This window comes from Anopheles stephensi, chromosome 2, assembly GCF_013141755.1.
Source record: "Anopheles stephensi strain Indian chromosome 2, UCI_ANSTEP_V1.0, whole genome shotgun sequence".
NCBI lineage: Eukaryota > Metazoa > Arthropoda > Insecta > Diptera > Culicidae > Anopheles > Anopheles stephensi.
In genome coordinates, this window is record NC_050202.1 from 74968569 (window position 1) to 74991388 (window position 22820).

Below are 22820 nucleotides of genomic sequence, written 5' to 3' on the forward strand. Positions count from 1 at the left end.
TCTTATATGAAATTAAAAATTTCTATAGATTTTTAAGGTACTGTCTGTCAAATTTTCATGCACCTCAGGAAGTCTTTTATTCAACTCTTTCTCATGCTTATACTCGTCTTATTTATTTTATTTTTTATATTTTTAGTATAACGGCTTGACGCCGTATTGTCATATGCTCATACTCATCTCTTGGAGAAAATATTGAAAAAATCTTAGCAGGCAAGGACATCTGAACCGCTTCAGCCCGAGTCTTTGACAATAACAAAAAAAAACCCACCCGATACGCACAACCCCGACAACCAGCGTACGGCCCTCCGGCAACGCCTTGACACTGCATTCGTGACTCGCCGTTTGCGAAGGGAGGCGCGGTTAAGTAATTCGATTAAATTAAGCTGCATTTATCAGCAAATCCGGGAGGCGCGAATGGGGTTTGCGGATCGATTGCACGAGAGAAATGGTTCCCGTTCCGTATGGGGGGGGGGGGGGGAGTGGGGGTTGGTAACTCCGGGAAATCGGTTCATTAATTTATGTTACAAACTAGATCCCGCCACTGTGGAGCTCGCCCGTGTCGGAGGACACCCGGCAACGCGGCCGGCAGTCGAGCGTTGATTGCAAAAATTTATTTCTAGTTCTAGCGTTATGGCGCTGATTTTAATTGGCTGCCGAAGGGCACACATTTCACCGTGGTGCACCGTGGTGATAGTCACCTCCTCCCCTCCCCCCCTCCTGGGTAATCGGGTGGAGGTAACCGGTAGCAAAGCGGGTCAAAAATTTAGACGACCGAAGAATGCGAAACCATAACACGGAACTGTACAGAATTTCGAGCCCATTTGTTTGCTACCGCTGCTGATTGCAAACTGAAGGAAGTGTTGGGCCGGGGCTGGTAAGGTAAGTAGTGGCCGCGTAATTATGTTGTAAGTAGCTAATCGAAAGGAAAACAAATGGCGGTCCATTAATTGGTTGTTGATGGTTCGCCTGTTTGCTGGAAATGGTAGCAGGTAGTTGGATGGGGAATTTAGCATTTTGTTTGCGGATTGAGGATGGAAAAGGCTCATTAAGTTTTTGACGATTTGTATTGGTGGGTACTTTAAGAGCTTTAAATTAATTAAAAAAAAATCATTCCTTAAAATGTTTCTCAATGTTCTTCATCAACTTCTATAAATCCTGTTCCAAAGTCATATGATTCCATCATCATAATCTTTTTCTCTCTTATTGAGTTATATCTGTTTGATCCACTCACCAAGCAAGCTCTCCCCCAACTTAAGACACTGAAGTGAATTGAATTGGAATTTGATATTTCACTCCAAAGTTAAGCCGCTTGTGTGTACGGTGCATTTGTAACTCTGCTCCGCTTTCAATCGATAACTGACCTCGCGGGCAACCCCCGAGACTGAGTGACATCCGTCACTAATCCTTGTCTTAAGGTAATCATTTTATTGGCCAATCTTTACCGGACCACTCACTCGCTACTAACGGTCTGTCCTGGGACCGTTCGATCAATCGAGTGTTGGGTTTTGTTTTTCTCTCTCGACTTTTTGATGCGTTCGTCGCCATTTGTTTTTAGTTTTTTGGGGGTCTTTCGAGCTTGATGGACCGACGGACCAGTGAAGGGAAGCATTTTAAGAACACTTTGAAAGGCTGATCGAATTTCCATCGATTCTGGCGCGGTTCGGTACGGTACGGAACATGTGCGAGATGAATGAAATGTAAGCAATTCTTCAATTCAGAAACCCCTAGTCCTAAAACCTTTTAAATTTAAAATTTATTTTAAACGCCACCGATCGAATCCCAAACTTCTCACCACTCAACCACATCGCTTTTCGGACCTCTTTCTTCTTCACTCTTCAACATCGAAAGGTACCGAAAGGCACAACATCTCAATCACGGGGTCGTCAAAGAATGTGGCAAACATGTATGGCGATCCGTTCGGATCGGACTGGCCCGCTTAACACTCTTGACACACACACACAGACACACACATTTCCCGTTGATCCTTTTTAAGGTGATGTCATAAATTGTTCTTACGACATAAATGCCTTCCCCTTGTTTTGAGTGAAACAGATCGATAAAAAAAAACACGGCTTAAAGCGCCAAAGCAACACAAGACAAAAGGCGCAAAAGGGACAAACGGCAAACAGAAAAACCGATACTTCAACGCTCCGAATACCGTACGGGTCTGCATTCCAAATTGCATCGGCAGGCGGGCGGTGGCTTGCAACGGAGTACGGTAAGGAGATGCTAATTAATTTGCATACAATTGTTTGCCATTGCTTAATTCAATTCAGTACGGTCGATCGGCTGAATGGTAGATGGGGGAAACAAATTATTCAAAGCAAATTGAACGTGGTAAGATCGCCCTTCTTTACACACTTTTATTGTGTTGAATGCATCGCATTGAAACTTGCACTTTTATTTGGTGGTAAAGCGAAAATTATCATAAAACAAGAAAACACTAATAAAGCTACAGTTTCATCACACTCTTTATAGCCAGAAACGATAACGAGGAGTTTTTAAAACTAAATTCACCAAAAACCCGTCACACTCTTTAGCTAATCTTCACTCCAGCCTCAGTTCCAGCGCTTCACAGATGATTTATTGCATTTCCGGCGCGGCGCACTGTCACGTTATTTGTACTATTATTTGTATCGTTTCATAACGAACGGTGCATCGCTGGCCAACCTTAAAACATCGCAAAAAAACAACCAAGCACCAGCACCACAGTCTGACCGTTTGCCATGGGCCATGTCAGATTGTCTGTCGATCCGGTTGAAGCGGGCAACGCAACCGTACACTCCGCTCCGCTCCGTTCTCGCCAAAGCAAAAATCGAACCCGAAAAGAAAGATTAAACCGATGATTTCAACGCAAGAATATCACCGTGGCACTATAACCCGGCTAAAGAGAAGCTTTCGTACCAGCTTCGAAGGAACGAACCGTCGAGGAAGACAAGCTTGGCGGGCGGAGTGCTTTTAACCCGGCAAATGGTTTTCGGCCCTGAAACGAGAACAATTTTCGTTACTTCGCGAGCTGTTTCTTGCTCTGTATGTATGATTATTTATTATTTGCATATACGATGTTGATTTCTGTGTTTAAAATGTGTATAAATAAAAACAACGTACATAAATAATATTCATTAAAATTCACTTCATCGTGTTTTATTACGGGCCGCGGTATCATCTTGTAAGCGCAGCCAACCGTACGTAGCCCATCGTCCCGATCGCACTCGCTCTCTCTGATCCTCTGAGCTCCGCAGTTACACAGCTAGTTGGTTGGAGGCGATGAGAAAAAAGCGAAATCGATTCAGTGGTTGTGTGGTTTTTTTTTTGGGTTCCCTTCCTCGTTCGAACCAAACGGTGTACGGCATTTCCCTGAAGTTCTTGCCAGCGCTATGCTAAAACCAATCTCAGCTCTACCCGGCCGACAAGTGTCCTTACCCTCGGAGCGATGTTTCGATTTCGTTCGGCAAAGTCAGAGCGTTCCGACGAGCGCGAGTAATCGGATGCTGTCCAGCGAATTGCTCTTCTGTGCTGGAATCCATGCTGCGTTTTAGTTAGATTTGATTAAGAACGTACCCAACAAAAACGGCTTCCGTCTGTGGTTTTGCTTGGAATCAACAGCTACTCTTTTTTATTTTAGAAATTTATAAGTTTCATATTAGTGAAATAATTTCCAGACGAAGAAAAAATCACCCTAATGCGGCCGCCCTTGCCAAAGCACGTGCAATAGCTTCCTGTCGTACCTGGTCACGATATTGAGCGATTAGTCCATCTTCAACGCTTGTCGTTCCTGTGCTAGATGAGTCGGCGGTTGTGCTGGATGAGTCGGCGGTTGTGCTGGATTCGGATGTAGTCGTTGCTGCCTCAGTAGTACTGTCGGCAGTCGTCGATTCAGCTTCTGTAGTGGACTCTGTCGTTGTAGTGCTATCGGAAGATGTCGTATTGGCTGAGCTTTCGGAAGTTGTCGCAGAGGACGTAGTAGTGGCAGAATCGCTACTAGCGGTGGTCGTTGCTTCGCTAGTTGTTGTAATGCCGTACCGTTGCGCTATGCGCTGCTGTGCAATTTGTGCTCTTAGTTCCTGGATTGTCAGTGCATCTGTCACCAGCAGCTAGGGGAAGCAAACGATTATTGAACTACTAAATACTAATAATCAAGTTTTAATATTTACCGTGCAAAAGAACGCCAAAACAATGGAAACAGAAATTTTTCGTAGATGCATTTTAGTATGCTTGTTTTCACTTTAGTGGTTCAAATGTGACTGAGTGGCTTCTAAAAGGGTGAAACAATTTATACAGCTCTCTAGCCACTTCAGTTCCGAGTTTGAAGCCATAACAGCTGAATAAACAGTGTCCAGCAGTTGATTCTAACGGTGAAGAGCACGTGAATTCTATGTAAATTTTTCCCAACTCTAATTTATCACCTTACTAATACAGTGCATAACATAGATATAAAACAAAATGTTCATTAATAAATAATATGGATAAAGTCTGTGAGAAATAAAACATATGAAGAAACATCTGAAATACCCGACCTTTGAACTAAACAGCTTGCTAATTGGAACGAATAAAAGTTAATATAAATATTCCTGGGTGTGTTGAACTCAGACTTAAATTATTCAAACCTTATTGACAGACGAAGGGATGGCCTGGTGGTCAAGACCTTCACACATCAGGACTGGGGTTCAATTCCCATTCACAACCGTCCGCCCCGTAGTGAGAACAGACTATCCAGTTCCATCAATATCCTAGTCTCCATCAATAAGTCTAGTAGACCAGAAATGGCATGTATGACTTAAGAGTTCGTAACGCCAAGCAAAGGAATATGAAGAAGGGGAGACGAAGCTTCCTCAACTCACTTCACTTCAATACGAAAGGCGAAGCTATAAAGAACATCCAGAATCTCAAAGTACGCCGATTGAAGAGCCCTTCCCAGCCCAGTCCAAAATTCATAAAATCATCACAAAATTGAAAGAAAATGGTAGATCCGGATCCCGGAGTCTCCAGAGAATGACTCCAAACGGCCTAGCTTGACAAGCCTTTTAAGTCCTTCAACAAAGATAAAGGAGCTATGGTAGGCAGAAAATTGAGATTGAGCGAGGCTTTGATGCATCCACTAGAAAGTCTGGAGTAGTCCAGGGGAATTCTGCTTACTAATAACTAATATTTCTGATGTTTTACTCCTTGTACTTCTCTTTAAATATTTATTTTATTACAATAACTACCAAGAGCAGCTATAGTTAATCTTTGCACTGTACAAGCTTAAAGAAAGAAACAAATTGCAATTCAAATATTTAACAACTCATGATGTGCTATATGACGTCTGTGGCACAACATACAGCAAATACGATTTACGATCACAACATACAGCAAATTGCAAATTTACCTTCATCTGGACGAACTGCTACCATCACTTTTCTTATGCCAACCGTCATACACCGCACATGCCAGCGTCCCATAAAGTTCGCTGCCATTTTCCGCCACTAAAACAAACAAAGTGCATCGTAAATTTAATCAACCACGATACGGTGCATCGTTCGGCCCGGCAAATGCCAAACGACATGACTTCCTTCCCTTTCCTGTCCTCACCCTAGGCACGATATGCTAAACTAACGAATCTAATGAGTCGAGCCTCCGGTTTGGAGGGTAAATTATATTGCTCCAAAAACAAAACAAACCAAAAAAATGCTGTCCCAATTCCCTGCCCACAAGCACGCTAAAGAGCTGGCGAACAAACGATAACGATAGCTTCCAACCATGAACCGAAGCAGAGAACATGCATTTTTGGTCGATTTTGCGTAATTATATCGAAATAAAATACAGCCAACGGGCCCGGACCGCGGCCCCGAAATGTCGCAAGGGCCTGGTGCATTCTTGGTACGCACCGCAGGCAGAAGGAGCCCGATCGAATCGATCGAAATATTTTCGATGATCATCGAACTCCCAATAAAACGGACAGTCGACAACGGCAGTTATCGCCGGTATAACAACGGCGATAACGCCCGCCAGTACGTGTTTGACCGCTTTTCCTGCCCGACCGGGACTGATTGGCCGACCGGGGTGGAAAGCGGCAGCGCGGAAAGCATCCCCGTGGGGTTCATTAACATTTCGTCATCTAATTACGCCGACGATTAGTATGCAAATTTAGGTGATGTTTTACCCGAGCCGTTCCATTCCACCGGGTTCCCGCGTGACACAGTCCGACCCGGCCGGTGCATCTTCACCCCCACAAAGCATCGGAAAAGGAACCTGCTCCAGCAACCGTAATGCAAGCGTTTCCGGACGGTCTGTCAACAGCGATCGTTTGACGATCATTCGACAGCTATTTGGCAGCTTGTTTTCGGTGAAGCACATCCAAACGAGCACGAGAAATGCACGGTCCAGACCGTAACACAGACATGCCGCACGCACTCCGCCGTCTGGCAGGTGTGTGTGTTGATTGTTTGAAAATATTGATCATTTCTTTTTTCTACCCCCTTTTCGCGCTCTGACTCTGCCCGAACTGATGCTATAAACCCGAACCCGTGTCTGTAACGAAGACGTGGAACGCCGAACAAAAAAATGACACGCCGATCGTTAGCTGCAAACCGCAACAAGCCGTAAATTATGTCATAATTAGCATCGGACGTGCATAACGCGCCCGACACGCACCGAAACGAGCCCTGTCAGCCATGGTACGACACGAATTAAAACTGCTCTCACCTTCAAGAGCTCAGACCCCAGCTACCCCTAACTACATGGGTGCGTTCGAAACAAAAAAAGGGTTTTCCAAAAGATAATCGGAATTTATCTTGTAACATGCCCGATCATCGGTCGGGCTTTTGGGACTGATTTGGATCGATCGCATTTCTTCTATTGATCGTTCGAGATAGATGCCCTTTTTAGCGCTGTCCCGTGACAACATTAACCGTAACCAACCTTCTGCGGGTGCCCTTTGATATTGCTTTCATCTTTGCCCCGTTGGGTTGTTCGGTGTTCAAGGGCTTAAAATCCAAGCCCAAGGCATCCCAACATTTGTCAGATAAATCCCCCTCTTTGCCGTCCAAGATCGCCGACCAGCGATAAGCCTCCGTTAGCACCGCATGTTCTGTCACGCGATCCATATCTCAACCTGATCCTTTCTCCACCTTCAACACAAGATTGCCGTGAATCAGCCCGGCTAATAACACAATTTGACTGTTTTTAATTGGCTTTAAATGAGCTGAAATTTTTCATAAAACCGCGGATTCTGGCACTCGCGCCATAATCTGGCCGGCCCGATCTGCACCAAGACAAACCGCTGATAAGCTGTTCACTCACTTGCTGGGGGTTAGTGTACCGCTTCGTAACAACAGGGGGTCCACACACTCTGTGCCATCCAACCGGACCCCAATCGGATGTCGATTGAGGCCTATTGGGCCATTTTTTTTTTTTTGTTGGTGCCTCTTGTTATCGAGCTGTTGGTTTTATGTCGCAACATTTGTTTTCTTTTTTTATTATTTATATGAGCTACCTGGGGTGCTAACGAATTGTTTCAAAGGCGTCTAGCCGTTTTATTGCTGGTGGATGTGCGAGGACCACAAAAACTTTGGCAGTCGGGATTTGGTCGGATTGTTGGTTTTTGAGTTGCTGCTGCTTAGTTGTGGTTGATGAAGATGAAACTGAGCGTTCATGTAAGAGTTTAAAATTTACAAACTCTGCGGTTAATAAAGACAGTTTAAAGAAGTTTACAGAATATGTAAACAAACAAATTAACCAATCCCAGTGTCCACTTGTCACCTGCGCGGTCCTCAACATTCACCAGAGCCGAAAATAAACACACGGAACAATAAAACCGTACCCGACGAGTCAAACGAGGCGACAGTGAATGGGTGTAAAATGATTTTTAATAAGCATACTTTTCAGGATTCCAGGTCCATCCGGAACCGACCGTTTGAGCGCGGTAGGATGTTTCCGCTCGTTTTTTTTTTCTTCTTCTTCGACAGGGCTAACGTGCATTAATTTGTCTAATCTTTGTTTTTCGCTGCCTTTCTTCAAAATCAAAATCCGCCCCACGCTTTACGACATAGCTCACCGCGCTGCTTGCCACTAGCACGTGTTCGCTGCTGGACAATCGGCATTGGAATCTTAACCGTTTTTTTTTATTGCCGAAATGCAGTTTTTGAAAGAAATAATCACAAACACACACACACACCGCCCATTGGTGGCATTGGTCCGATTGGTCGTTAGCTGCACCGCAGGACGTTGATAAGGCATAGAGTTGCTCAACAAGTTCCTATTTTGGTTTTTTTGTTTTTTCCTTTGGGATCAAGAAGAAGCGCATTTATTACCACACAAGGCAAGCAGCAGGAAGGAATATGTCTTTTCTTCGGTGCAATCCATTGATTTTGGGATATTCGGAGTAGATAGACGAATGTTTGAGGACTGACGATCTAACTACTTGATATCATTAAGTCTAGTTAACCAGAAATGGCAGGCATGACCTAAGCGGTCGTTAGGCCAAAGAAGAAGAATCCTAAGAAATTCTGAAGTAGACTAGAATTCTTCTGCTTATTTCAAACAGAATGCCGGGACTGTTTGGAATTATTCGAGTCGTGTCCAAAGAATTCTGCATTGCTCCATTCTACGCGAAACTACTCCACCAAATTCTGATACTCATTTTGACCAGGATCATTCATAGGGTGGCCTTTCGTGAGCTCTTATTTTCATGATACGAAAACATTCTTTAAAATTGAGTCTAAGTTGATTTAAAGTTGAAGCTTCAGAGGCATTTTAGCCATCATTAGTCCTTACAGTCACCAGTCTAGGCAGTTATTACAGAGCAATGCACACAATTTCCTATCCTTCCCGGGAGCCTTTGACGTACTGCTAGCTATTTCAGCATTAAAGGAAAATTACATTGACTCTTTTTTCCAATTTAAAATAAATATAGAACTTGGAGCTTGCTAGGAAACCCAAACGATTAACGCCGAAAAGGAAATAAAATTCCTGGATGGCCGAATTAAGTTACCGTTCATCTAATTTATCTCGGCCGAAAAATACCTATCCACCTAGCTCCATGCCTTATTTTGAGCTTCCAAAAAAAAAAAAAAAATACACCACTTCCAGCCGTGACGTACTTCCGGCTATTGGCTAAAGTCACCTCAGAGGGTGTACCGATAATGGTTTCTAATCTACACGGCTCTCGGCATCTCGGTGAATGCATAGTAATCCGCCCGGCTTACGTCACAGGTTGCACTGGAGGTAATTTGTTTCCGTTTCCATTCAATTCCAGTTTTGCTACCGGCCGGGCCAGAATTCCTGGCACGGTATCCCTGAACTTCAGCCCATTTTTGCGCAGTCTCGCTGCCCTGCGGAAGGTCTCCCAGACCCGGCCAGGATTTTTGTCTCCGCACGTATGTATGCGTCCCCGTTCTGGATGTACCGAATCAACAAGTAGCAATGACCTTGACGAAACGCTAGTGTGAGTTACAACAACAAAACCAACAAACCCCAAGCGAAGTGCGGGGCGAGTAAGGTCCTGGCCTGGCGAACACGAAAATCGATATTTCATTCTTCAATTTCACAACGGGCGAGTTTCGAGGACGAAGAATTTGGAGTGGGGAGGGTTTGGGAGGCGGCGACGCCTAGTACGTTCTAGACGTGCGCCCTTGTACGTATTGCCTCCGATTTCGGGTCGGCCATTTTATTGACGTCATTTCTTCGGAAGGTAAACAGGGTGGTTTGGTGTGTGTGAGTGTGCGTATGTTTAGGGCGCCTGTGTATTGTGCATTGACTTTTTCGGAGGGGTAAATTCAAAGTTTTACACACCGTACTGTGTGTCACACACACACTACGCCACCAAATCCTTAACACGAAACACCGACACCAGCGTGAGGTTCGCGAATGGGCAGCAATTTTATGAATGAACCCACACACTACGAAAGCCGGCCGGGCTTCGGGCAACCCAGACACTCGCTCTCTCTCTCTCTCCCAGAATCAGCTGCCCGCCGATTCAGCTGCTACCATCTTGGCCCCCCTTCGACAACCACAATGTCGCACACACATTTGCACTTGACATGCCCGAAACCCTGACCGTGACGGAGACTGCCCAGTCCTTGACTTCCATACCCCCACCCCCCATCTCCCTAATGTCCTTAGCGGTAAAGGATGCAATTTACAAAGTGCCCACCGCCAGCAGCCACACGCATCGTTGCACGATGCAACGAGGTCCTTACACGCGAGCCGAAACCCTGGGTAGCGTGCTCGATTGACGTCATAGGAGCAACAGCATACAAAAGAAGGACTCGTGCCGGATAATGCGGAACGGTCCTCGGTTGGTCTGGACATCGGCACGTTTTTACCTGCGCTCCCGTTTATTATTGGCACAGGATGCGGTGCAAAACAAACCCCAGCTCGCTCCAGTCCTGCGGGCATATTGACGAGCACGCACACGACGACACCGGGTAGTGGATTAAGCCCCGCTCGCTGGCTCTGGACCGATGGGGGAACCAAAAATAAACGCATGAAACCGGCAAGCTTAAAACGTGACACCGTACGTGGTGTAGATTTGGGAGAGGGCTGCACATTCAAATAGCATTACGGTGGGCATGTAATTTGTGTAATTGAGTTTAAGTATTAATAGCGAATGTCAGCGTCATTGGCCTGCCACGGCCTGGTTGATGTGGTGGTGAGCGAGTGACCTGACGTCATTTGCATTATCACGTTGTGGATGAATGTTTTGATCCAATTTTACTGGTTCATCTAGCGTATTATTAGAAGTCATCCTACCCAAAGTTCTCTCTTACAGTTCACATTTATAGTTCTTCTCGATATTTTCTTCAACTATACATTCAAGTCTCCCAAATTCATTTTCCTCCATTATAAACTTCATTATCGCACAAAGCAAACGTCCGTTCAACTCCCCCCAAACGGCGGTCCAAATATTCACAGTTTTTATTAGCTATAATATTCAATAATACGAGGAAATTACATCCCTCTCGACAACACGCGCACCGTAATAAGCGCTTAAGTGTCACCGTTTTATGATGCTCGTTCACTTATGTGTATTCGGGCCTCCGGTCCCGTGTCAGTCGCCCGTTTCTTCGCGTTCACGTTACTTTCCATCCCGTGTGCATCCCGAGAAACCAGTTCTAAAACGATCCGCTCACAAGTGTCGCCCGAGGGACAAATTTTAACACATGCAGGATCCACCGTTAAGCGTCCCGGCGTGTCCACGTGTCCACGAAATGAAAAGTAATTGACATCCGAAGCGCATGTTTACGGTTTCTTGTTTGCGGGCGGCAGACGGGAATGCAGCCCAGGAATTAAGACAAATCCAAGTTGCTTGGTCCAAGCGCATGGCAGCAAGATGCATGATGGTCCCTTGCATAGCCTTCGGCCAGATAAGCTGCAAGAGATGCATCTCAACGGTTACAGCTCAGGCATGAGTTTCTACCCCCTATTCTACGCCACCGAGCATCTGCACTCGAATCGAGCTGGAGTTGGATTCGAAATTTGTTTTCCAAACGCTGGCATTTCTCCGAGGCATTTGGTAATCAATCTTTTACCGGAGGCTGACCAGCCAACAGGTAACAGGAATCCCCTTTTCGTTTGCCCAGTGTCCCCAGCACGGGTAAAAGTGTCATCTGAGAAGCATAAGAAGTAGCTCCCCAAAAGATTGAACAGTTCGTTATGAATATTGACAGGTTGATAGATTTACACACGCAGCTACAAAGTTGTCATTTGTGTACCGCCGGTGCGTCATTAACCCGGGTGCATATTAATGAATGCAGCGCTCCAACGCGGGACTCGATCGCGATTCGATGAAAACGAACCAGGCACGGGCACTCGACACAGCGATGGGACCTTCGCTGAGGTTTATCTCGCACTGCCAGTAGCTACATCAGCTGTTGAGCGGCCAAGGTCCACCGGAACCATCCGAGCCAATACCGTTGGCTGGTCGGGGCAAGGGACAACCGAACTGTGCAGACTGAATTTATTGCCAGCCGTGGTTTGGATGGCAGGGCGCGAGAGTGCGTGGATGATTTATTGTGCCGATTTCCAAACCCGCAGCCTGATTGCGAGTAGATTAGAATACTATGTTTGGCTCCCGGTTTCACATGCCTGGTGCCGAGCGAAGTGAAACCTGGACTCTCCGCAGAATCGGAATGGATGCATTCTTTACATTCCGTTTCCCACTATCGGCTCTATTGATATCATTATGACGCTTGAAGAGTTAGCTAAAATATACTAAAACTTTTAAGAAACCTTCAGCTTCAACACTCCAATTTACCGGCTATCCCTTCAGGACTAATTGCGTGGACCACCAGTCACCGGTCACGCGTCAAGCTGTGGAGATTGAATTTGCTCTAAATCGCGGTGTCAGTTACGCTCCACTCCGCTCCGCTAATCCATCCCAAACCCGTATGCGTATGTGCTGTAAAATTATGCACAAATCAGATAAAGCTTTCTAATGCCCTTGTCCAGCGCATGTAATCCGGTTCCCCGGATTTGAGCCCGTATGACAGCCCGTCCCCAGGTCCCTGGCGCGCGTCCCCGCACGGGTTAAAAACAAGGCACCGGTACCGGTAGATATTAATTAAAATTTTTCATCGAACAGCGCATCCCCAGCGTCCAGCGGCGAGGCCACAAATCTCCCGGTCCGCACCAGACATCGCCAGTCAATCGGGAGGATGCCTCCAAATGTAGCCAAGGGGCTCCCAAACTCCAATCTCGCTCGGTAGTTTCTCCATTCGCTCCCCGAAAAAAAAAAACGATGATTGATGCCTTTCAAAGCGATCCACCACGGTACGCTAATTAGTGTTCCCGGGTCGGTTCGGTGTTGGGTCGGTTTCTAGAATAGCCCCCTCTTCTAGGCCAGCAGGTGATCGATTCAGAAGTTGGCAATCGTCCCTCATCACCCCCGGCAACCTGTCCTGCTCGCTAGCACCCAGTGGCGAGGGTGTTAGCCGGCTCACGCTTTCGGCTACTCCTATCGAGTTTCATCTCACGTATGTATTTAAGCTATCATCTCAACCTCCCCAAAGCGATGGTATGTATCATCTCGCTGTCGCTAGTCAAGCTGCTGCCAGATCGGTTTGTACCTTGTACGGCAGAAATCCTTCCAACGCTAAGTAGGAACCGTCAAAAAACCACCGATGGATAGATTGATGTTCTTTCGTTCTGTTCCCCTGGTTGCCCTGGAGGGAGACAAACACACACACACAACCGAAAAAAAATACACACCGTGGCAAGTCGCACGGACAGGGTGTGGGAATTTGACGAGCTCGCTCGCAAACAAGTCCATTAGATGTACGCTCGCATCAACGAACCCGAACCCTTTCACGGTCCTAAAACTTGAAGCCCTTTTTCTGTTTTTCTTACCTCGCCCCACCGGAACAAGACACCGCAAGCATTAGGTGGTAGCGTGCCGAACGCTGGTAATTATTCATGCGAGACCGTTGTTGAAATATCATAATTGCGATAATTGATTGATTGATTTCCTAATGAGCGTTTTTAAGATCTTTATCCCGCGCGAACGCAGCTGCGTGCGCTAATCGATCCCGAAACAAGATCTTCACCTCAACGGGATTGGAAAGCACGTCCAAACGGGCCGATCAACACCCGAGTCGCGACTGATGGAGGATGCGATAAAGATCTCGCGAGCCTGATGCAGTCAGACTGATTGGGTGCAAAACTGCATCTCGCAGTATGAATACAAATGGCTTAATAATCGTAGGTGATCGTGAACTGCTGCTAATTGGCAGCATTACTTCGCAAATTTCCCGCAGTTGCATTCAGCCGCGATATGGTACGGTGCAGGCACAATGCTAGCAAACAGGAAGCCACTGTCTACCACGCCCCTTTGTAGCTGTGGGGGAAACCGACAACGGTAGGATCGAGCAAGATCACATTCAAAATCAGTTCAAAAAGTGTTGAAGATCTTAATGATTGCGATCTGGTAGGCATGGTAATGGACTCGAGACACCCGGTGATACCGAGTGATCGACTGACGATCGATCAAGCTAGGTTGGGCAATACGCTGACTCATCGAGCCCGGCAAACGAAAGACTCAGCACATTCTCTCGCGATCGTGGCAGCAAGCGACGAACCGGTGTGTTTTGCGCGATTTCGGATTCTGCTCCACAGATTAAGCGTTCGAGGGATGGGGAAAAAATCATTAATAATTCACCAATCAGACACAACCAGCGAACGGTGGTGCGTTCTGGCTCACGCGATACGGAGACTGTGAATATTGTGACTTTTGTTCACACATAAGTTTTTTTATTCCCGCGTCATTTTTATTTGTTCCTCTACCGTCACTCGGTCGGTACCTATTGCTACATTGGTCTTTGAAAATTTTATTTGAATCGCACGCTGCGCGTCCCATTTATTCCCGTCAACATCAGCATCACCGTCATCTACCGGTATCACCGACTCTCGGTTAGCCCGTCCGCTGCTAGGAGCTTTGTTTCGTAGCAGCGAAGGAAAGGAACGTAGAATATCAGACATAAAATATTGTAATTTGATTTGACAACAATTTCCGGTTGATATAATGGCTCGGCTACACCACGGGACCTGTGGTTGGTTGGTGTGCCTTTTCTTCGTTCGGCAAAATCGCATCGCTACATGGGTGTGCCCGCTCGTGAAGCTCGCGGTGCTCCAACTATCATTGAGCATAGTTTTTCTCTGGAAAGCATTTCGTGCGATGTTGCGATCGTAGCAAAACGCTACGATGCTGTGATGCGGCTGGCAATCATTTGTCGCTTTTTATTCATTTGCCTTCTGTCGAGGATGAGCCTGTGCGTGGTTTGTTATTTACTTTGCTACGAATTTACCTCCCGGAGTTCGTAATACATTAAGGTAAGTTCTGTACTCCTTTTAAATTACAGATTAAAAAACAAAATACAAAACTCCCCAAAAAATCATACAAACAATCAAAGCATTAATCAATTTAATACTCCAACCGCCTTTCAGCACGAATTAACACATGTTCCCACACTTTTATTGCAACAGCAACAGCAAGAAACCTCCAAACGAAAAATTGCATCCCAAAATTTCACCACTCAACCATTAATTATGTTAAACTTTGCGCTTATTTGCACACCGCTCAAACTCAAACACCGCGGCTAGTAGACCTTTCATGACCGTCCTACCCTTTTACGGGTCCGCCGTTATTATCGTGGCTAATGGTTTGTTTGCTTACGAAAGGATTTAATCTAATTTCACGCCTTTTCACACGCTTCATCCTTGCAGATCGTGCCCGACCGAATCGTGCCCAACCAACAACCCCGGTGATGTTGTTTCGCTAATGTTTCTCCGGCACGGTAAAACACCCATAATGTGTTTTGTAATATTTTTTACTGAGCAGAACAAAAAAAAACCTTCTAACCTCAAACACGCGCGCAGAACGGAAAGAGCTGGCGTCAACGAGGTTTGCTGTTTTGCTTAGGTACAGCAACCACCAGCGACGGTGCACCAAATTATGAGCGACGTCTGGCAATGGTTAATAGGGTCAGAGCATCGTTTCCGTTACCGTGCGCATGAACGGTTTGAATAATGCAACTTTCCTTACAAACTGTTGCCCGTCTTGCGAAGAGCTGCAGAACCTTTCGCACAGTATCAAATGATCATGATGGATTGATGAGCAAACACAAAGACGAGCGTATGGGGAAAGATAATGCGCGAAAAATAAATGTTATATAATTACACATATGATCGCGGCACCGATCGCTCGTGATCGGTCTCTGGTTGCATCGGTAGGATCGTACTATCGTTGGAAACGTTTAGCGTACACAAATCCGAACGATTATCGCTGTGAATAATGGTCCGCGAGTTGGACAAAATTCACTTCAACACAATCTACATGAACATTACTCATAAAAGTTTAAAAAACTAGCGAGCATTATTTTTAAGTTTAAAATGCGAAAGAATTCGACCGACTTTAAATTTGGCCAACACCCATCTAATGCCCATAGTGTTTGCGATCGTCTCCACCATTAGAACCATATGCCTCGGTACACACTGCCCTGCTCCCAAGCATCCTGGGGCCATCCTGGGATCATTTTCCTTAAATTGCTTCCCATCCACACACACACACACGATCCCTTTCCCGTTGCGTTGTGTGATATTGAAAAATCACTTCACGGTCTCGTGCCCAACGTGCGGGTGGGGATAGCTTTCCTTCGTCCGTCGTGTACCGGTACACGCTACACGCAATCCGGGCTCATCGTTTGGCGAAAACGATTCTCCCTCCAGCGAAGGGTAAGGTCATATGTCATATCCGATTCCGATTTCATGGCTCCGGGCGAAAAGTGGATCGATGTGATGCTGGCGCGCACGAGACACCGATCGCGAACCGCGCCAGATCCACACGATCGCGGAGCCGGAGTGTGCGATCCGCCGTATCTCAGCGCCGCCGTCCAGGGTGCGGTGTTTGGGTGAATTATGAGCTATCCACAGGGCCAACCATACCGTACCGTACCCACCTTTCGGTGTGAGGCCATTTTTCGTCAATACGGGATGGCAAAAAGAAAAAAACACGGAGAAGTACGGCGCGCATGATGATGATGACCGTTTGACCGTATCCATTGTTGCGTACATCGGCAAAAAAAAACGAGGGTGGACCTAACCCAACGTAAGGAGCGGTTCGGTGAGGTTCTTCCGCCCAGCCGAAGCCTCGTACGAAGCCAAAGTGCACGCTAATAAAGTGATTCTCGTGGAAAAGAAGCATAGAGTGTGGGGCATAAATAAATAATTCAACCACACAATACTCCGCCAGGACAGGGAAGGACGGACTTGGGAGTCCTTACCGACCGATGGTGAACGAAGATGTTGGCAGCATGCATGTGTGTGTGTGTGTTTCGGTCGGTTATTTTCTTCCTCCTTAGTTTTGACAGATTACCTTCACGATGGATCGCCCCCGGGGCCAGAACATGACAGTGGAATCAGTGCGCCAAAAGGGAGAGTCCAGCCACACATGTGCGCCTCGCCGGACGAGCAACTTCATTTGCTCGTTGTGGCATTTTGGTGGGCTTTTTTCCCCTTTTTGAGAAATTTTGAGGAGTTGTCAGGAAAATTAAATCTTCAACTGGTACGAGAGTGATTAAAAGGGTAAATTGAAAAAATGTACTCTAAACCAGTAAGCGATCGCAACTTGCTTTTCCCCAATCGCATCATCAAAGCAAACGATCTAACCCACAACAGCCGAAGCACGCGACAACGATTTTCCCGGGAGGGGTTTTTTTACCTAGCCATAATTTATTTTCAATTCTCGTACGATTGATCTTTGCCATTTGTTAACATCCGAAATACAACATCTCTACGACTCCATCATTTCAAATCATGCCCGCCAGGCGTATCATACCATTTATCTCTTGCCGATGCCGATGGGACCGATCGGTAACGAACGGGACCCCGGGATGCGGCCGCGGTATAAAATATGCAAAACTATATCGACATTCACAAAACCTAGTCGACCTGAAACACACACACACACAGAACAAGTGACCCTTTTACTATTTCCCTGAAGGTTGGCGAAGAAAAGTCCGTGTGGAGGGGGATATGTTAAAGAGGCGACCCTCACTAACTTCCAACCATTCCAATCAGTTTGCTTGGTTGTCCGCTCTCCCTCTCTCTTTGCCTCTTCCGGTGACCATCGGACATCGTACGGTATGCACGCTTAGAGCATCATAACTCAATGCGCTATGCAAACATTGGCCCGCATGACTGGGCTGGGACGAGCACGGTTGTTAGTTCCTCGGGACCGTTTGGGATGCATTTCGATGGCTTCGATAGTTCCTACCAGAGGAACCCGAAACCCATCAAAACATGCGCTTACTTAAAAGTCAATAGGCTTCGGCTCAATTTGTCAATCGTGCAATTATCAATTAGCTTTCGCGGAATTGAAATCGTGATAAAACATCATTTTTTACAGCGCGCCCCAGCCAACGGCAGGCGAGTGTGTTGTAGTGCTGCTGCTGGCTAGCCACATAATGCATATACCATTCTTTACATCTTCGGACCGCCCGGTGGTTCGGTGCAAAGTTCCTCGTCCGGGACGCCCACCGTACGTGTACACACCGGTTGGAGATGCAGATTTCTTGCGGACATCGCTCCTCGCGCTATACGCGATCTTTTCGGGCAGGGTCCGTCAGACACTACAGCGGTGCAGAAAAGCCCGTAGCTGAATTCTCCAACACAGGGCACAGCAAGGCAAACAGTTATGTCGAGTTACCGATACAGTGAAAATAATTCAATTGAAAAGCCACAAAACAACCCGTGTCCGGTCGAGACACCGCAGCCGTGGCTCAAGATGGACCAAAAACCATAATGTCCGAGCTTCTCGATAACTCTCAACACTTTCAGCACACCGCGGTCCACCTTAACCGTGGCGTCCATGGGCAGGACGGAGAGCGGAGACCGAAATCGAAAATGGCAGGCCCGATAATGTGCACATAATTATGCAAATGCATAAATAAATAAAACTCCCAACCTTGACGGCTTTGACAATATTTTCTCGTAAAATAATGTTCGTCCGGTAGCGCACTCATCCAGCCCGGGTCACGACCTCGACCGATTCGTTTGGATACCGTGCGGTCTGCAAGAGAAGCACAGCAAACATAACCTCACAATGCATCGGGAAGGCAAGACGAAAAAAAAGGCCGAACGTGTAGTGAAAACATAACCTCGATTCGATCCATGGCAGTGGGTAACCGATTCTACCGATTCAGGTCCTGTACCGCTTCACCGTACCGGATCGTACGGTAAAGGGCCATCTGCAGTACCGGGATTTGCATTGAAAGTATACGGAACATGAAGGGAGGAAGAAAACATTTCATTCGATGTGTGGTGATTTATCTTCGGACAAATATCGGCCAAGTACAGAGGGCGAAGGAAGAGAGCTCGGAGAAGACGCTTACAGTAATAAAGATCTACCGTTTTAAGGAACAATACTTTTAGGCACAGAGTTCATCAATATTTTTAACTCATAATCAAATATGTTAAGGGGCAATAAATACTTCTCTTCATCTCATTTGGCACTACAACCTCGAGAGGTCTCGGGTTGCCATTTCAGGATTTTTGTGACATGACTTTACCCGAAGCTGGAAATATTTGATCCGGTGGCAGAAGCAATAACGGCGCTGGTCTTCACACAGTAGGACTAGAGTTTAATCCCACCCAGATCACCTCCCCGTACACAGAACTGACTAGTCAGACTACCAGGCCTGCCGAGACCTTCAGTGGTTGTTGTAGTAAGGAAAAAGGAAAAATAATCGATGAAGAAGCTTGGCTAAATAGCTGTCTCCTCAAAAATAAATTCTTAAAATATTTTCCCATATTTATTTGCCTTATAATCGACATTCTTCATAAAAAAAATTATAAAATTGAAGACTGAACATTCAAGCATTTTCATCTCGTTCCACCACTCCAGTTAATGAAGGAAGCACATAGCCTTTTTGCCTGCGCGGTAATTTAAATCGGCGATCAATTTACTGACGCCATGTCCTTATTTGTCTATACCTGCATCTCCCAGTTCCAAACCCAATTGCCCACCAACCGCACACCATCAACAGGTACACATACGCAGCTCGAATTACATCTAATAGACCACTCCTTCTGCCACTCCTAGACACTAGCCATCGGATATCAACGAAGCACATGAATCTCTTCCCTCTTCGCGAGGCGCACGATCTCCCCCTTATAAGGACAATGGTGAAGTGGTGTACCAGTCGGTTGACAAAACCAACGGACAACGGCAAACATCGTCCACGCTGGACGACCGATCGTTCGGTCATAATTTCGCACATAAACCCGATACCGGACGCTAAATTGCCCTTTAGCTCGATTCGCCAAACGGCGGAGCGCTAAAAACAACCCACCTGCCACAACCGTCGGGTAAGCAGGCTTAATCATTGCTACACCTCGAACTTGTTCTTACGCGGCCAGCCAACAAGTGCACTCACACTCGCGGCCCGGCACACTGCCGCATGCTAAGTAAGTGCTGTAGACAAGCGTGTTTTACAACATTTAATTTGCCGCCGCTGAAGACATCCGATCCGGTCCGGCCGTGCGCGACTTTTGGCCCCGTGCCTGCAGAACCTCATTGCGCCTCATTAGGAAGGGAGTATAGAGTGTGTGTGTGTGTGTGTGTGTGTGTGTGTGTGTGTGTAATGACAGAACCTTTAGGAGCGCCTTCGTTCTGGTGCAGAAACGCGCAGTTTTTATCCAAAGTCTTCGCGTCAACCGCACAAAGTAGGCAGCGAGCAAGTGTCAAGGCTTCGGGCGTCGGGGTTTGCGCATTGTCTTCGCCCGAGAGGATCGATTTCAGTTCGCGTACGCGATCATGCGTAAGGAGCACTGTTTTTTTACGCTTCATCAACGTCGGGCCGCTTCTGATCCACCCGGGTTCGCAGGCATTCCCTTTCCCACATAATATTACCATAATCAATTTTCGGAACGGTTTCCACTTGACATCGGACATCATCACCCCACCGGTGTTGTATCGACTTGATTTGCGACTGCGCGGTGCCTGGACGTGCTCGACCAAGTGGAACTGGGGACACGAAACAAAAGAAATGACGAGTTCACACGCCCCCAGCGCGAAGTCGCAGCAGTCCACCGCTCGAGAGCAGTGCCATAATTCCGAAACAGTGGCGCTGAAGAGTGTAGCCTTCTGCTCGAGAGATCTCTCCGAGGCACCACCAAAAAAAAACGTTAAAAACAAAGACCGTCTTGAACCGTTTCTGTTCACGGTGCACACTGCATCCACATATCCAAAATCCATACCACTAATCGGCCTTCTTGATGGCGTCCGGCGAGCTCCCACCCCCTTGAGCGATCCGAGACCGATATCGTTTAAGATCCGTCAGTCAGAGGTCAGGAAGGCTTGACATCGAAAAAAAAGCCACACGACGTGCGGCGAATGCTTCACCGTCCCGGTGCATCACCGAAAGCTCACAGCCATCGCGCTTCAGTCGTGGCAAGTCGAACGGCGTTAAAACCTGTCCAGCGCCAGCTTCTAATGATGCAATTGACAATGATTAATGGCCATCCATAGAACAATTGAAAATTTAAATTATACCAATAAATTTCGAAATTACTCATGTGCGCATAATTTAAAGTTAAACGCTTCAACGGGTCGGCTCGGCCGTGCGAGAGCGAGTTGGGCACGGTTGACGATGGTGAAGGTGCTTCAAGATGCGCCAGCGTTCAACGATGGGTTTTGGTTCCTTTCTTTCGATCGTGGACCGTTTTGCTGGGAGAATGTAAATTAACCTGCCAGTTAGTAGGCTGGCTGACGAAGATTGGCTCGTGGTAGCAGGAAAAGCGGTACCTAGCTAATCTAGTTTAGTTTTTAAATTGCCTTTTCAATTTTCGCTTTAAATATTAAAAAAGTGATAATAAAAATAGGAAGAATTGAATAAAAATCTGCAAAAGGAGCTTCACGATTACAAAAGATATTTAAGCTAAAACAAACCAAAAATTACAGTAAGATCGTACAGTAGGAAGCAGCACATTAGCACAACCCCAGCTGATGTAAACTGTTTGAGAAATTATTAACAATAACAGTATTTTCTCCTTCTTCCATCCATCCAACCCATCCCACCTTCGCTGCGACTTCCGTCCTTGTTCTGGTGTACCACCAACCCAGTACAGTTGCGGTGCACTTAACGACGCTTCGAGTTGATTGAATCGGGCGGTTCTTTCTAAGCCGCGATTTATTCAAGTACACACGGTGTCTTTTTTGTTTTCGCCCGATCGCACACAGCTTGAGTGTAAACCGCTGAGGTGAGGGTCATTCTGCACAAAAGAGTGGTTAAAGATTTTCAAAACTTTGTTTATTTTCCCCTTCAGTTCTTGTTTTCCGGGAGCCCCTAAAAAAGCCCCCGTACATCCTGCCGTACACTTCACCGGCCCGGCTGCTGGGATGCTGCAAAGAGCTTTCGGGTTCGAAGCGTTCTTCTACTTCTCGAGCGAACGATTTTTTTTTCCCCCGAAAGGGGCTTCAACCATGCTTGAAGCGTTAGTGCATTGGTTACGCTTTTTTTCACGGGAGGGGAGTTTCTTCGAATTATTAAATGCAGCTCTGTGTCTTTGCTCAAATTTGGGGTGTAAAATGAAGCTACTTACTTAACGAAGTGGGGAGTTTGGGGGGAGGTTATGGTCATCATCATGCTGGCTGGTTTGGACGTCATGGGAAACTTTTCGTAAATGACACATGTGTGTATGTAGTATCGCGCCGTAAGAGTATCAATGGTAACGGTGGCCACACTCCCTGGGACGGTTATCGTCTCAGTCTCCTTGGGCCGACTTTTGTTCGACTTGCTGTCGCCAGCTCGAGTGCACACGATGCCTTCGAAAACGAGGTTAAGACACGAGTAGTGCAGTTAGGTTTGGTGCGCTTCCCGGGATTTAACGTATGTTAATTTACGTGAGAAAACTCGGGAGGGATGTGTCTTTGTTTTACGACCGTTCGCGGTTGCCTCAAGCCGGGCATTCTCGTCAGGTACGGTCATGAGGGAGTACTGTTTATAGCGGCAGTAACAACTGTCATAATGGTAAATAATTTACTTTATATGCCAATAAAATGAATTTACGACTGTTGTAGAAAAAACCGATCGCTTTTCAGTTACTTTATTTCAACTGCTATAAAAATCAGGAAGAAGTCTTCTAAAAAAATCATATTTGACGAGCCTCTTTTTTAAATATAAAGGAGCTATTGGAATGATCCTACTGTGCCTCTTCTCATATCATTCCGCTTGCACCGGTACGGAAATTGCTATGATTTCATCGCGTTTATGCAAATGAAAATCAACGCATCCGCTCTGAGCCCATTTGCATTGCTTCATCTAGTTCATCTACAATTGACTTGACTG

The 22820-nt window shown here is 46.4% G+C and overlaps 1 protein-coding gene across 1 annotated transcript; it reads right to left on the reverse strand.

The window, feature by feature from the left end:
- Positions 1-3582: 3582 nt before the first annotated feature.
- On the reverse strand, positions 3583-4291 carry LOC118503562 (agglutinin-like protein ARB_02240). The gene is made up of 2 exons (XM_036036971.1): positions 4155-4291; positions 3583-4094 (listed from the first exon to the last, which is right to left on the reverse strand). The coding sequence occupies exons 1-2, from the start codon at positions 4203-4205 to the stop codon at positions 3675-3677; spliced, it is 471 nt and encodes a 156-aa protein (XP_035892864.1). The 5' UTR covers positions 4206-4291; the 3' UTR covers positions 3583-3674.
- Positions 4292-22820: the final 18529 nt, after the last annotated feature.

What these genes read in the sequence shown, in the direction of transcription:
- LOC118503562 (XM_036036971.1), bottom strand. Translation starts at nt 4,205, where the DNA reads ATGCATCTACGAAAAATTTCTGTTTCCATTGTTTTGGCGTTCTTTTGC. An exon ending in TTTTGGCGTTCTTTTGCACG is followed by an intron (nt 4,095 to 4,154) that starts GTAAATATTAAA and finishes TGCTTCCCCTAG; the next exon opens with CTGCTGGTGACAGATGCACT.